Genomic DNA, 16,372 nt, shown 5'->3' on the forward strand with positions numbered 1-16,372 from the left:
CCACAAAAGTGTTGTTGCTTGGTTCAACTTTTTGTTCATCTTCATTGCTTATCGCGAAAATAAAGAGATGTTTAGCTCTACTAAATAACTAACAATTTCATTGCAATGCTTGTGGGTAGACAAAATTTTTTCGCCAAGATGCCCGCGCGATCGTAGTGAGCCACTGCCTGAGCGGCGCAGTGGCGGCGCGGTGAAGTAGGTACGTTTTGAAAAGGGACAGACGGAAGGACAGACCGCGTGCGGGACGACGCGCAATATATACCGTATATATATGTAAGATGCCTTCCAAGTTGGTCATTTTATACACAGTGTAGGATCCAGAGGCATGTGGGCTCCCTCCAGTTTGCCGCTGCTTGAGTACAGCACATTTACATTTAATCTTTATGAACTCTGCTTTTTAAAGTGTAATTTAAGTATTTTTTTAAATAAAATGTCACATGTATCCATCCATGCATCCATCATCAGAGCCGCGTATCCTCACGAGAGTTGCGAGCCTGCTGGAGCCGATCCCAGCTGACTTCGGGCAGTATGTGGGCTACACCCGAAACTGGTTGCCGGCCAATCGAAGCGGACACATAGATGAACACCCATTCACACTCACAATAACACCTAGGGACAATGTAGAGTGTTCAATTAACCTACCGTGCATGTTTTTGGAATGTCGGAGGAAACCAGAGTACCCAGAGAAAAACCACACAGGCACCGGGAGAGCATGCAAACTGCACAGAAGAAGGGCAGAGCCCTGAATTGAACCCCGCACCTCCATACTATGAGACTGACGTAACGCAATACATTACAAGTGGATCAATATTTACGTTATGTATTTAATATTTCCTACATTTAAATGTATTTTATTAAAAGTTTGACAACCACTGCTGTAAGTGTTCTGTGGCTGAACTCATTTTCTCATTAAGTCTTAATTGAAAGCTTCTCCTGCGCTAGTTCCGCATGATTAAACTTTGACTAGGCACTCTCTCAGTATCATTTGGAACTCCTATTTCCTGACCTTGAACTGAAGAAAAATGTAAGGCGAACTCACTTGTCCTGTAGGGTGTATTCCGTGTTTTCTGGTGAAATCTGCCCGGTAACAGGGTGCCGAAATGATGTACACCTCACGTTATGGCTGCAGGAGAACAGAAAAAGAAGTCGTTTTTCAGGGAAAGTATCAGGTTCTTGCACAGCCAACATACAGATATGATGTGATGGTTTGAACCCAAACCTGGTAAAATGTTGTTAAAATTGTCATGTCATCACCCCATAGTTAAACTCGTTATCGCAGCATACACGAGGGGCCGCTAACCCTGGTTTGGTCACATGATACTTGCAACGCAAACACAACAGCATCAGTTGCGACGTTAATTTACGTTGATAGCAGAGAGCAGTATTGCCCAACACGAAATGGAGTGAAGTTATTATTCAAGCTAACACCAAATTCCCACATGTATATCTTTCAAATTGGTCGAGAGAACAGAAGATAACGGATGCATGCAGGCTGGTCATGACAACCCTCATTGACTCACCAAATCCTTTAAGGTTCTTTTGCTTTGGATTAGGACTAAACTATTTTTCAGTATGCACAATTTGATGCCACCAAATTGAAGCAGTGCAGCTTTCTGTTAGCTCTGTTCAGCGCCCCAACCATTTAATCTTTAATCACCATCAGCCAAGGGAAATATTTCATTCCCAATCATAACTTTTATTATATAACCTTGGACTAAAAATAGAGTGAACAAACACTTCTGCAGATGTTCTAAAAACATGCTCCGCATACAAAATATCGGCAATAACCATGTTCACACACTCATTGCTTTAGGTGCACTGAGGGTGATTGTATTCCTGTTGCGATGATGGGCTGAAACAACAGCAACCGATTCAAACATAATTTCTCACTATGTTGAGATTTATGAGTTGACGTTCTGGAAAATTTCATACAACATATTGAACAGTATTGATGTCAAGAGATTCAGCGCATACAAACAACATCACACATAAACACTACAAGTACAAGTACAAGGTTGCCACAGCCATATACTATGTACACAATTCTAAACCCAGATGCCCAGGCACTGGGCCAGGCTTGTTCCTGGTACCAACTCATCTTGGGCTGATCTGCGCCGGACACACTGTAGAGCACTGCACCACCAGCACATCCCCCGTTAATTAGAAAACTGCATTCTTTGAGGCTTTTGTTTCAGCCACATTACTTCTGAACTATTTGTTACGGAATTTGCAGCATCCCCAGTTAGTGCGGCAACACTGCAGCACAGTACATCTATTTGTTTGCAGCCAACTTCATTAGTGCTGGTGGCACTGTCATCCCGAAATGCCAAATAAATTCCTGCTTGCAGATAGCATACCCAACAGAAGTGCGCCGTGCACTGCAGTGGCTGTGCAGTACATAAGAAAAAAGGCATGTGTCCTCCCATATAGAGTGATAGCGTAAGGAGTCGCTGAGGCACTTTCAGCTGCTTAGTGATCTGAACAAACAGTCAAACATGCAATTACAAAATGAAAACACACATAAGGAGCATGGAGAATGTGCTACACTGACCTGACAGCGTCAATGGATATGGCAAATATATACCTGTATATAGCAATAGCAAATGGGCAACAAGAGCTCGATGCAGACGTTACACGCTTGTCCCTTAAAGGCACATGTCAAAACACGAATACCACACTGTGTGTGTGTGTGTCTTTGGGATACATTACACTTTATCAAACCAATTAATTTCTTTACATTTTAAAACGTTTTTAAGCACACATTTAGGATAACACAAACACAATATATTCAGAGAGCGCAAGAACAAAAGGATTATAAAAGTATTGTGCAAAAGCGTAACAGCAATAATCTTTCCCAAAAATATGTATTATAAAATAAACCGACAGCTTAATGTCGGTGAAAAAGGATCCAAAATCATGTGAAGTTCAATAAGCTTCAGCAAAAACTAATCTGAGATGAAATACTTCCTGTTTGCATACGACTTGCATCCCATATCTCACATCAGACTTCACGACTGCGATTGCTGTGCGGCATAGAGGTGGAACCAAAGTAGTGGCGGTTTGAGCACATCCAACGTACATTAACACAAATTGAGAGTCGTGATGTCAACCACAAACGTGACGTGAGCCTTGAGCACAGCACTGTATCTGTTCATCATACCACATAATAGCACAGATGCAGTATCTCATGCACTCGCTGGAGACCTTCTGAGCTGATGTCGGACACAGAGGCATGGTGAAACAGCTCATCGGAATTCTCTCAGAACAACTATGATACGTATCAGAAGTTCATCCATCCAAATGAATCAGAGAAATGTGCAGATTCATAGTGTGTAGTTCGGGATGGGATGGATCCAACCGGCTCCACTCAAGGGAATACCTCAGCTGCTTATCAGATCCTCTTCCCTCTCCGTGTTTTCCTTCCCTGCACAAGTCCAAACTCCCATTTTTCTAAGTACAAGTATTGGAGTTGCTCTGCTGGACTTTGCTGATGTGTGAAGTGTAGCCATAGAGAATGTTCTGTACTGTATCAGTTGTCAAAATAGTGTTGGGAAAAGTTTCTCACGTTTCTTGAGCAGTGTCAGAATAAGAATTAACGAGGTGAACTCAACGGGAGAGAATGGGTCACTTAAATCAATCAGACATTGATCTTTAATTGGCTAAATTATCAGAAATCTGCCCAAGATGCAGTTGACTATGCAGTCCAGTGACCGAGGAATAAACTTTTAGTTTAGTTTAGCACACCTCCAAATCCCCGTATGAACTGGTTATGTCACGATGGTGGTAAAGAACTATGTGGAAGGGGGTTGAGGAATTTTATACAGCCAGAGGTTTTGTCACTATATTGTTGGTATCTAATGGAAATAAAAAAAAACATTTTCGAGGGTGCATCAAATTCATTAATCGTGAATTTTCATCAATGCATAAATGTAGCTCAATGTTGCTTAACAAGACATTGTTATTGTTGCAGTTTGCAATGAAACAAATCAGACATCAATGTTGTTTGTCCCCAAAAGCAGATATTTTAATGCGGTGAAGCTGCGCACTTGTTTTGTCCTGCCAGAAATAGCAAACAGATGTTAACACTAAATAAGAGAAAACAAGGCTGCACTACAAACGCACATGCACACGCACACACAACATTAACGTTCTAGTCAATCAGACCACCCAGAGAGAGTGTGTAGGAGTGTGCAAGAGAAATACCCAGAAGTGTCATGTAGCAACATCCAGTCAAGCAAGCTGAATGAAATAAGCCTTAATAATAGTGCACGCGTTCTCTCAGCAAGCCATTAAGCAGATAAGCATTCCGCAGCGTGATTTGCACATGCTGACCGACCTCTATCGGTTTCGCAGCAGCCTTACATTTAAGCCTTTCCAGTCATCCTTACTGGTTAGTTCTACTGCAAATCAAACACTGACCCACCTGTCCTCGTCATTGTCACTCACGACGATCATTATCACCATTAGCAGCACATCTACAGAGTTTATACAGCAGCCATTTACTACCATTACAGATGACAGTCATCTTTCTGCGAATATATGCAATCTGAGACGGCATCAATACCACATGAAAAATGATAATGTGACAACCTTGGTGGGGGTATAAAACACTTGAGGGAATTTGCAGCAAAGCAGTGGGACTGCTGTGAAAATTGGAGAGGCCAAAACGTACGCCAAGGCTTGCCAGTGTCTGACCGTCGGTCAGAGAGTTTGGCACAATTTGAAAGACTGGTGCTGGCTACCACGTCGTTAACATTCAAAATGCTAGTTGTGACGGAAGATGAACATTGCATTTGGCAAATGACTCTTCACTTTCAGAGTGCAACTGAAAAAGTCTTCAAGAAAAAAAAAAGATTAAGGGCGTTTTTCCAGCAGTACAGCACCAGCCCCAGAGGGGAGAATGCGGCCCAGACAGGCTTAGTAGCTGCTTGACTTGACTTAGTAGCTGCTTGACTATGCCTGGGTCCCAAAATTACATCGTCCCTCTGGACTGTGCACTGGCATAGTCACTTGAGAGTGCCTTGTTGTCTGTCATCTTTAAGTGCGTGCTCACTATACAGAAAGGGGGTGGCAGGGCTGCTTTCAGGTGCCTCCGAAAGCAGGTAGGAGGCTCAATTTTTCACAAATTTGAAGCTTTGTTCTATATAGTGAACTGACACAAAATGCCTCTTCTTGCTGACCTTCCCCCTCCGCGGTCTTCCTCCTTCCTGTGATGAGCAATTCATATTAAGGAGGTTCAAGGGCGCACCGCTCTGAAACACAAACATACTGTATCGACACACGACCGCAGCAAGTGTGTCAGGCCCTATAAAGGTCAGGGCACGTCTCAGATGACGAGCCCCCGCGAACGTAAAGGGCCATTGGCCTCAGGAAATCCCAGGTTAATTAAGAGTAACAGCACGACTTTCCACCTCCCTGCTCCAAGGGGCCGCACCAGGCATGCAAAGCATTCGGCTGTGATATAGTGTAGGTCACGATGTACTCATTTCAATTGATGGCACTTCAATGAGAACAAAGGGTAAAGCCTTTGTACATCATCTCGTTGAAAGTTAACAGGGCAACAGTAACAACGGATGTTCTGTTTTGTATCTGAATTCCATTTTACATTTCACAATGACAAAAACACAGTGATTGCAATGCATGACTGTTTTTTGGTCCACTAAAGGTGGATAAACCGAACATTAGAGACAGAAAACATTTGTCATCTCTTCTCGTCCTGTTTTCAATACTGCCAGAACAGATAGAAGTATGCAAACACTACTACAAATATTTTAAATACATTTAATTAAGTGTCACAGGAATGGCCACATGAGTAAATTTCAACCAAAGCCAACGGGAGAGTGAACAGTCAGTTAATGGTGTGTGTTTTTTATTGTTTAATGGGATAAAATATTATTTTTGGATGTTCTGGTGTGCTTTTTTTCCATACCAGCGCCTGCAGGAGATAACCTACATCAGTCTTTCGCAAACCTTTTACAACATGCACCACCGAAAAAGTATTACAAGGGCCAACATTAAAATACAGTGGTGTAACTGGTCTAAGTGTTTATGAAACTAACATTATTGCATTTCACTGTCCCATTATGCAAAATTTGAATATTAACACTGTGCCAAAATACACGAAAACAATACCAAAAAAAGTTCAATGCAAACAAACTATCGGAGCAGTGATTCTTTCAAGCACCACGAAAGTGGAGCCCGAATAACACTAGTGGTACTAGTACCACACTTTAAGGATCATTGATCGACAACATTAATGGAGCTCAACATTCCATAGTTGTCCTTTAAGACTCCATAAAGTAGTTAAGCTATCACCTTTGTAAAGCACTCATGCAGTTGCTTCAAGACATAATTAGGATCCATTAGACACAAACAACTGCTTGTCATCAAACAAATTGCAACCAATTAGGTGATTGATTAAGCAATCGGGGTGTTCAGCTTTTTTCATTTTAACAAAGCAATTAAGTGTTACGTTAATAATAATTATAATGTCTACTGCAGAGGTGGCCATTAGGTAGATCCTGATCTACCGGTAGATCTAAGACAGGTCCCAAGTAGATCCGAGGAGTGTCGAGGAGGAAAAAAACAAACAAACAACCATTTGTGTGTCTTTGTACGTGTTAATAATATATTTTTTGTGTTAATGTACACCGGCCCTGTGATTGGCTGGCAACCAATTCAGGGTGTCCCCCGCCTACTGCCCGAAGACAGCTGGGATAGGCTCCAGCACCCCCCGCGACCCTAGTGAGGATCAAGCGGCTCGGAAGATGAATGAATGAATAAATAATGTACACTGCACCCTAACTGTGTACATACATCTGCTGATGCCTAGTCTGGACACATCATCAGTGATGTTCCTGGATTCACTGGACGTTTCGGGTCTTTCAACTATCAGACGCCCTCCTCCAGGTGACCCAGCCGGGGTTGATCAAGCCCCGGCTTGTGTCCAGACAGCTAGCTAGCTACCATGACTCCATGGATCTCCTCTTTTGAGCCACAGCCATCTTGAGGCTCTTTCTGCCGCTTCAGTGGTATTGCGGATGGCTCTCCTTTTCCTCTCTCCATCGATGCCTAAACTACAGTAGGCTCTGGCCAAGGAACGGGCTGCAAATCCTCTGCAACCAACCTCCACAGGGAAACACCTTGCTCTCCAACCAGCCAGCTGGCAGTCGCTGACCAGTCCTGCGTACTTGGAGAGCTTCCTCTCAAAGGCTTCTTCCAAGCGATCTTCCCACGGCACTGTCAGCTCCAGCAGCACTGCTTGTTTGGTGGACTCCGATACGAGGACAATGTCAGGTCGTAGGGTGGTAACTGCAATATGGCTGGGGAACTTCAGCTTTTTTTCAAGATCCACCAACAACTGCCAGTCTCTTGCAGATGTCAGGATGCCTGCAGATGATGTTCTGCTGGCCGCGGTAGGCTTGTCCCCAGCTCTGACAAAGGCGATGGTTTTATTGGAGGGGCGGAACTGTTTAGCCCATGCCAGCCCTGCGGTAATGGCTTCCGCGATAGTCTTAAGGACTTGATCATGCCTCCACCTGTACCGTCCATCTCCAAGTGCCCTTGTGCAGCCACTGAGGATGTGTTCCAGGGTTCCTCGCTTGGAGCACAGTGGGCACGCCGGTGTCTCTGCTATGCCCCATGTGTGCAGATTTGACGGGCTTGGGAGCACATCATAAACTGCCTGGATGAGGAATTTAATGCGTTGAGGCTCTGCTTTCCAAAGCTCTGCCCAGGTCACTTTCCTCTCAACTGCGTTCTCCCATCTTGTCCAAGCACCCTGTTGTTTCATTCCCACAGCCTTGCAGGTTCTTGTGTCCTCCACTGCTGCTCTCACCTCGTCCTGGACAAGACGTCACCCCTCCTTCCCCTTGGTGTTCAGCTGGGGAGATGGAAAGGATCCTAGCCCAGCTCGACCTCGTGTGACCACTCCAGTCAAGCACCTGTGCCGGAGCCTTGCATCTGCCTCTTCAACCGCTTCCTCTGCCCTCCATTTCCTGCCAGTCCTCACTTGGATCCCAGCCTTAGCCACCTTCGGATCTCTTGAGTCCCTGTATTGAACCACTTCTCTGGCTCTGGTGACCTTAAATTCCTCCTCCAAGGATTTGAAGGGCAGTTGCAGTTTGTTGCTGTTTCCGTAGAGAGCGATGCTGCTCAGGCTCTTTGGAAGTCCTAGCCATCTCCGGAGGTGGCTGCTGACCTTCCTCTCTAAGGTCTCAACTGTCGAGATGGGGACGGAGTAGACCAGGAGGGGCCACAGGATCCTGGGAAGAATGCCGTGCTGGTGTTCTACTTCTTCCTTTCATAACTTTGCTGCTGTGAATCTGGAATTTCTCCATTGTGAGACTAATAAAGGTTTTCTTCTTCTTCTTCTTCTATACCCAGGCTTTAAACTTCCCCGGTAGGCCTGACTTGTCCACTGATTTCAGCCAGCCATCCAACTCCGTGCATGTCGACTGGATAGATTTTGTGTCTCTCAGAGAGCAGTCGAAAACCTTCCCTAGGCTCTTGACCGGCTTCTCTGAGATTGATGGAATGGCTGTGCCTGAGATGGTGAACCGGAACTTGTTTTCCACCTTCCCTTTCCTTAGCACCATAGATCTTGATTTGGCGGGTTTGAAACGCATCCGGGCCCACGCCACCAGCTTTTCAAGACCCTTCAGAATCCACCGGCAGCCTGGGGCTGATTCTGTCGTGACTGTGAGGTCATCCATGAATGCCCTGATGGGTGGTTGCCGTTGTCCGGAGTTCATGAGGGGCCCTCTGCACTCTGGCTCAGCAGATTTTGTGAGCATGTTCATGGCTAGCGAGAACAGTGTCACAGAGATAGTACACCCTGTGATGATGCCGATCTCCACCTTGTGCCAACTGGATGTCATTGCTCCTGAAGAGATCCTCATCCTGAAATTGCTGTAATAATCAGCGATGAGATCTCTGCATCTGCTGGGTACATGATGCTTTGTCAGAGTGAGCTGGACGAGCTTGTGTGGAATGGAGCCGAATGCATTTGCCAGGTCAAGCCACAGCACTGATAGGTTACCTTTGTTCTCTCTGGCCTCCCGAATAAGCTGTGTGACCACACCGGTATGTTCCAAACATCCTGAAATTCCTGAGATGCCACCTTTCTGGACGGATGTATCGATGTAAGAGTTCTTTGCCAGGTAGGTACACAGCCGCTTGGAAACAGCACTGAAGAAAACCTTTGCCTCAACACACAGCAGGGAGATGATGCGGAACTGGTCTAGCTGAGTGGAGTTTTCCTCCTTCGGGATCCATACCCCTTCAGCCATTCTCCATTGTTCAGGGATCTTTCCCCTTCTCCAGAAGACTCGCAGGATTGTCCACAGACGCAGCAGGAGTTTGGGACAGTTCTTGTACACTTTGTATGAAGTGCCACTCGGTCCTGGAGCAGAGCTCGCCCTTGCTCTGCGGACAACCTCCCTGACTTCCTTTAGCTGCAGCTCCGACATGTCGAACTGCTCTTCAGGTTCAGGGGGGTCTATGAGGATGTTGCATTCTCCCAGCTCCTGCTCTCTTGCGGGGTCGCTGTACGTCTGCTTCAGATGTTGGTTTATGATTTCCTGTGAGGAGACCAGCTTGCCACTCCGCTTCTGCCCCAGCAAATCCTTCGTGAACTTGAAGGGGTTAGCGATGAAAGCAGCACGCTTCCGTGCCCTCTCGCGTCGCCGCCTCTGGTGCCACTCTGCACGGCGGAGAACTCTAATCTTTTTCCGTAGGATGCACATTAACTGGGCCAGGCCAGTGCGTTCCTCTTGTCCTGCCGCCTTATACTGGAACTTCAGCGTTTTCATCTCCTGCCTGATGTTGTGGATCCTTACCGCTCTTTGATTCTTTGCGTACGTTGTTCCCGGGCTTTTCTTCTCCTCCTCGCCAAACCTTTCTGCTGCGAAGCTGACAATGACTGCTGTCATAGCTTGTAGCTTCCCGTCGGCGTGTCCCTTCGCCATAGCCTCCAGAATTTGGTCGACATCGTCGTCGAATTGCTTCCACAGAGAGGTCATGCTAGCTGCAGGCCATTTGATCCGCCTCGTTTCAGACTTGATGCTCGAGGGATTAGTTTGCAACACGTGGAGGTTCTGGGCACTGTGGGGTGACTCCGGGCCTGGCAAATCCTGCGTCTCACCAGGTGTAACACCTGTGCGTTGTGTTGTTTCTGCTCCCAACGGGCACTTCATCCTCGCTCGGTGGATCTTCAAGCCATGGATGTTCTTGCAGACTTTGCCGCATGTACACGTTTTACTCAAAGTCGATTGTCCGTTGCCTGGGTCTGTAGCCGTTGTGTCCGTCCGACTGGGGTGCTCATCCTCCCCCCCTCTCGGGCACCCCTGGGGGTATTTTTCCATTGAGTTCATTGTAGCTTGGTTGGGTCCCTCCTCTCAGAGGATAATAATAATATTATCAGTCTAATTTTCACCCAAAAAATATTTAAAAATGAAATAAAGCAGGTAAATCTTGAATTTACGGTGGTGCGTGATTACGTCACCGGAAGTTGTTAGCTCTCAGCAGTGTCTAATTGCAGCTTGTGATCAGAACTGTTGCGCTCTATCTTTCATTGTCATTATTCTCATTCAGAGTTTGCTTCGTGTACAATTCACCCAGGGCACGAGCAAAGAATAGGAATATATGAGGTCCCAGGGAAGCACTTTAAAATGGTACGTGTGAGCTACGATAGTTAACAGGCTGCAAAAGTGCGTCGCATGCCTCAGTTTCAGGCTGTTTCTCATCAGGGCGTGCGTGTGTGTGTGCGTGTGTGTGTGTGTGTGTGTGTGTGTGTGTGTGTGTGTGTGTGTGTGTGTGTGTGTCGGTAAGGGTAGATCCTGGGAGGTTAGTTGATTGAAAAGTAGATCTTCGATCCAAAAGGTTTGAGCACCCCTGGTCTATTGAATGCACTCAGTCGCTAACTTAAAATATGTTTCAGATAAATTGTTTCTTTTTTTTCGCAGCATAGTTTTTCGTGTCTTAGTTAGACACCTGTATATTGACTTTATCAGAATGGCACTGAAAAATATGAGGTCACAAATTGGATCTTACAGCAGACTATTTGATGGGAGACAAGGTTGATGAGGGGAAAAAAGAGCAAGCCTGATGAAGGATTTCAGGGACCTCTCTGCATATGCAAATGAGACATTAATGGACACAATACTGTAAATGGATAAAATACTATCCCACTCTGCAGTTAAAGATGCCTTTGCTTGTGTTACTGTGTGTACAGTGGTAACAAGTCAGAATTGTTTCCTTTCCACACTGTTTCCTTTTCGTCTGCCGAAAAAATACGATCCAGAACATCTGCTGCAACAAAACAATCCAAGTGCACTGCAAAGCCAAACACAGCTAATCGCTTAGGGGTGCAATGTAGGACAGAAGGAGATGCTTGATGCTCGGAAAAAAAGGGAATGCTCAAAATCTCCAGCAGCAGCAAATAAACAGTGGGCTTCAACAAAACCAGCTAAGCCCAAGTAAAGAAAGAGAGACAAGGCAGGGTGTTAGGCGAGGTACTGTAACTAAATGTGAAAACATTGTAAACAAATCCAATTCAGTCAGGAATCCTTCATGAGAGTCTTAAAACACTTACTATACTATTATTAAAAATACCTTAGGGTGACAACGCCGTCCTTTATATGTGTGTGTATATTTTTATTGGCATTAATTTAAATGAATTTTAACGGGATTAAAATTTTTCTCGCGAGATTAACGCGGCACACGTCACAAGCGGATGTTACGTTGCTCTATAAATACACCAGAAACAAAACAACAAGCACGCTGCAGAAGTCCACACCCATGTCCGTTTTGCCAGCCACTGCAGCGCGAGACACCGAAAACGGATACTTAAAGAGTTTGTAAGTTGCCATATTGCTCCACTGACAAAACCAAAGTTATCTGTTCTTCTCTCTCTCTCTCTGTATCATACAGGTATATGATGTATGCCACTAACGCGATTGTTACTTGTTTGGAACCATTTTGTGTGGAAGGTTACAGTATTCCGTGTCCATATAAATGGAGCGGGTGGAGCTTCTCTGTGTTCGTCTCACAGTGACAGTGCGCTACAGTGGTAACGACCTAGCGAAAGTAAAATGTCTCCAGTGTTGTCATCGAACCAAGTGTCTACACAAAACCATGGAGAGACTTCGTGCAAGAAGAACCAACACAATCAACATAGCCTGACTGTGTTAGGGGGAGTGAACCTCCCTCCCCCTTTTCAGAATGGTTTGCCCCTGGAGCACGGGGGAAGTGCGTATGCTTGTTTGTAAGGCCGGCAGTTTCGAATATAGCAGCACATAATGAACACTGGTGTCCGGTGTCTCGTTATTCTTCAACAAACATACAGAAACAGACTGCTGTGTTCAAAGTAAACTTGAGAAAAACGAAGTATGCAACCATGGTTTAAATCTACTATAGACTGAGTACTTTTACTTAGTTTACCTTAGATGTGCACTTTATAATGTTATATTACTCTGTTTTGATTTTATTTAAAAAAGCTGTTAAAGCAGCTGTTGTGTGACAAAATATTGTTTTCACTGTTGTTGATGGACAGTAATATTGTGTGAGAGATTATGTGTCAATAACTGCTCCAAGTGAAAAATGTGCATGTAAAATTGAAAATCAAAATTGTTATTTCAGTAAATATTTGCATTTGGCACATAGAAAATTGATTCATGATTCCATGTTGATGAGAGCATTAAAATGGGGGGAAAATAGGACAAAAAATGTAAAAGGAAATTCAGAAACGATGAAAAATGTGTGAGTAATCGCGATTAATTTTTTAGTCCATTTGAGTTAATTATGACAGTTGCATTTTTAATTAGATTAAATATTTTAATCGTTTGACAGCTCTAATATATATATCTATATATAATATATATAGATATACTGTATATATTATTTAAAAAAAAAAATATATATATATATATATATATATATATATTTTTTTTTTTAAACACTTAATATCCAACAAACCAATAGGGAACTTGTGGTGTGACATGATGGAAAGCATGCGAGTTAACATCCTCAATACACCCAAGCAGAATTTCACTTGAATTTGACCTATGCAGCCTTGAGTCCTTTCAGGAGAGCTCCACCCATGTGTAGGAGGCTTAAAGAGCGAGCAATCACTGAACTGTCAGCAGAATTCAAACCGAAACTATGAAGCTGGACAAACAATACAGTGAAAAAGAGCGCTGCAGCACGTTTCATGATATGGTCAACGAGCATCATACGTAATTGTGACGAAGTTGTGACATTAAAACAGGGAATCAAAATGATATGAATAAAGAAAACAAGCTTTTAACAGAATTTATAGGCAAGCTGTTTGAGTTTTAATGTCGTGCAGTCCACTGTGCAGCAGAAACGAAGGCTCTGTCATTTGAATCAACCAAAAATGTACACTCACAGAAAGGTCACAGATGTTATGTGCACTCAATGTGCACGGTTTCTGCAACTACTATTGTTGCAGAATGGTGGCGTCGCGTCACAGATGTCATGGCCAATCAAAAATGCCATGTTGCATCACATGATTTCGCACAACAAAAATTATGTTTCCGGGGACCAAGGGAGATCACGGCAGCCAGTTGGTGCCAAGCCAAGCCAGTAGACTATATACAATATCTCTCCAGCGGTTTACAATAATGCTTAATTATATTCGGAATTTCATATGATTTGTTGACAATTGTCTAAATCAGTCATAATCTGCCACATCTCTGAGTGGTCATACGTCTCATACCATTTTGAAATTGAGAACATTCCAATTGACCCTGTAATGGATTATTTACAATATAATTTTACTGTTTTTTTTTTGAAGTAGCTGTAGAGTCTCCAAATAAATGTAGTCTTCTTTTATTTCGAGCAACCACTTGACGAAATAAAATGGAGTACATTTAACAAAAGCATTTCTCACTGGAGATAGTCCTCAACCTTTGAATTCCACTGCATTTTGTCTGCAAATGTGTGCACCACAATGGGTTGCATTTTATGTTTTAGATCAGGCACATATGCTAAAATAAACAAAGGTGGCTTACCTGCAGGTTGCAAGTGCCGCTTTCATGTAAAGGTCTGTCATCTCGCCTTTTCCTCTCCACACTCGTCTGCAACATGACCCCGTCTGATTTGACTAATCGAGACAAGCTCTTATTTGACATACAGACTCCTGTCAACGGGCACACACGCTCACACAAATTGCGTATGTTCGTGGTAAGATTATCTTTCTGATCTCTGATCTCCATAATCCCTCAACAAATCTCACACAGACACAAAATACTCTGGGTTCCGTACGACCTCTTCTTTTCTCATTTTAGTGCGTCATTACACCCCCTCTGAGCCTGGACATCAGATTAATTAAAGGCAATTAGCTCTTAGCGCAGCACTTTACACAATTATGAGACAACCAACCAAAGATAAAACACTGCTGTACTTTTGTCCTTTCAAGCATACAGAATTACGTTAACTAGTAAGTGAGCTATTGTACAGTGTATACAGTAATCCTTCGTTTATCGCGGTTAATGGGGACCAAAACCACCCGCGATAAACGAAAATCCGCGAAGTAGTGACCAATTAACATATACAGGTAAAAAAAATTAGGTAAAAAAAATTTAAATCCGCAAACGGTCCGCAAGAAGCTGCAAAACAACAGTCACATAGAGCAACATATACAGTACTGTACTCCATGTATATTTTAAAAAAAGAAATTGTTAAGTTTGAAAAAATCTGCGATGCACTGAAGCCGCAATTAACGAACCGCGAAATAGCGAGGGATCACTGTATTTGTATTGTATGTATAGCTATAGGTTAATATAACCCAGTTGCCACTGTTTAGTTCAACAAAAGGGACGGATGTAGACTCACTCCCAAAGTTAGAACACCAATTTCAAAAACCTAATAACTCCTCATAAAATCCTGTCAAGTTTTTTTTTAATTATAGGAAGCTATTGAAAGACAGATGGATGTGGCAAGGTGGATCAAATTAAGATGAAAAATGCACCATGCATAACCATAAATTATGCAGATTGATAATACCATTAGTCCTTTGGAGGTGTTCAAGATGCAGGTGAATTGGTTGTCATCTCTTCGAACACAAATAGTTCATGCACAAAAAAGATAGTTCATGCATCATTGTATGGATCCATCCAGGGTGCAATCCTTCGCCCCCAGGGCGGCAGTATAGAACACTTATAACAGATGTATATGGAAACAGTTGCAAATGCTCTGTAAACTTTAGTGAACCAATCTCTTTTTTCGTCAATGGATGCTACAGCTTCTTGTTGACTTTGAAACTTAGCTTGTAGCCGACGTGTGCACATCTTGAGCATGACGTCTCTGATCCACTGGTTAAAGGACACTTTGATTCTCTCCTCTTTCATCTCAAACCGCTTCAAACAACAAAGCGTGTGATGGAAAAGTGGTTAGGACTGCACGACTGTCCGTGTTTTATGTTATGTGTTGTATTTATTATTTTACTTTATGTTAACTGTTTTGTAAAGCGCTTTGTTACAGCTGCCGCTGTTGTGAAAGCGCTATATAAATCAGCATGTATTGTATGTATTGTATTGTATTTGTTTTTCATAGAATATTAAGAACATATTCCTGGACAAAAGAAGCAGATGTGTCTCCCATGTAGCAGTGAACTATAGTTACAATCCAAGTCTGCATCTCATCATCAGATATTAGCAAGACACATTTGGCCGCAGTTTAGCCACATCGTTGCCTTACTCTCCTCATAGACACTGGCAAGCTATCGCACAATCAATTCAAATCGATTAATTAAATACATTGGGGGAGTTTGGCTTACTTGGCTGAGAGTGGATAACTGAATTTAATGGTTATTTTTAGATCTCTGTATACTGAGAGTGGAAGACTGTTGAGGCTCATTAAGTCATTAAAGTGGAAGAAGGTCTACAGTCGAACCGTTCCAAAATAGACCTGCTAGCAGAAATTAGATTTTAGCTAAACAATCCCCTTGGAATTGGTTTGACAGAGGGTGATTTGCGTTTCTCACAATCTTGGGAATTTGAAATGTCACAGTTTTAATAAGCAGAGAAGTCCTCACTTTAAAATACCGCAACCTTCTGCTCAGCACCCACCATTATGTCTTTTCTTCGAAGGTGTCTCCCAGGAAATGCCCTCCTTATTTCTGGGTGTAATGTCCCATGAACCAATTTTAGGAATGTCATTTTTCAAGTCGGGACACTCAAAATTGCAGTTAACAAAGCCATGACCTGTAGCAGCTATATGAGGCACTGTGGCTGCTGGCCACAAGATCCAAACATCAAAGCAGATATTACTCAATCACGTTGCATCAATCACATACCACAGAAATGGATACGATACCCTATTAAAGAATTACCTGCTGCTCTTGGGTGAC

General features: G+C 43.4%; 1 protein-coding gene across 2 annotated transcripts in view; it reads right to left on the bottom strand.

The window, feature by feature from the left end:
- The window catches only part of plekha7b (pleckstrin homology domain containing, family A member 7b), an 89,044-nt gene that overhangs the window by 52,112 nt on the left and 20,560 nt on the right, over positions 1–16,372 (bottom strand). For both annotated transcript variants that reach the window (XM_052063588.1, XM_052063587.1), the window contains exon 4: positions 1,040–1,123. In XM_052063588.1, coding sequence (XP_051919548.1) covers positions 1,040–1,123 — 84 coding nt within the window. The remainder of the gene's footprint in view (positions 1–1,039; positions 1,124–16,372) is intronic.

The sequence above is a fragment of the Hippocampus zosterae genome, chromosome 4 (assembly GCF_025434085.1).
Source record: "Hippocampus zosterae strain Florida chromosome 4, ASM2543408v3, whole genome shotgun sequence".
Taxonomy (NCBI): domain Eukaryota; kingdom Metazoa; phylum Chordata; class Actinopteri; order Syngnathiformes; family Syngnathidae; genus Hippocampus; species Hippocampus zosterae.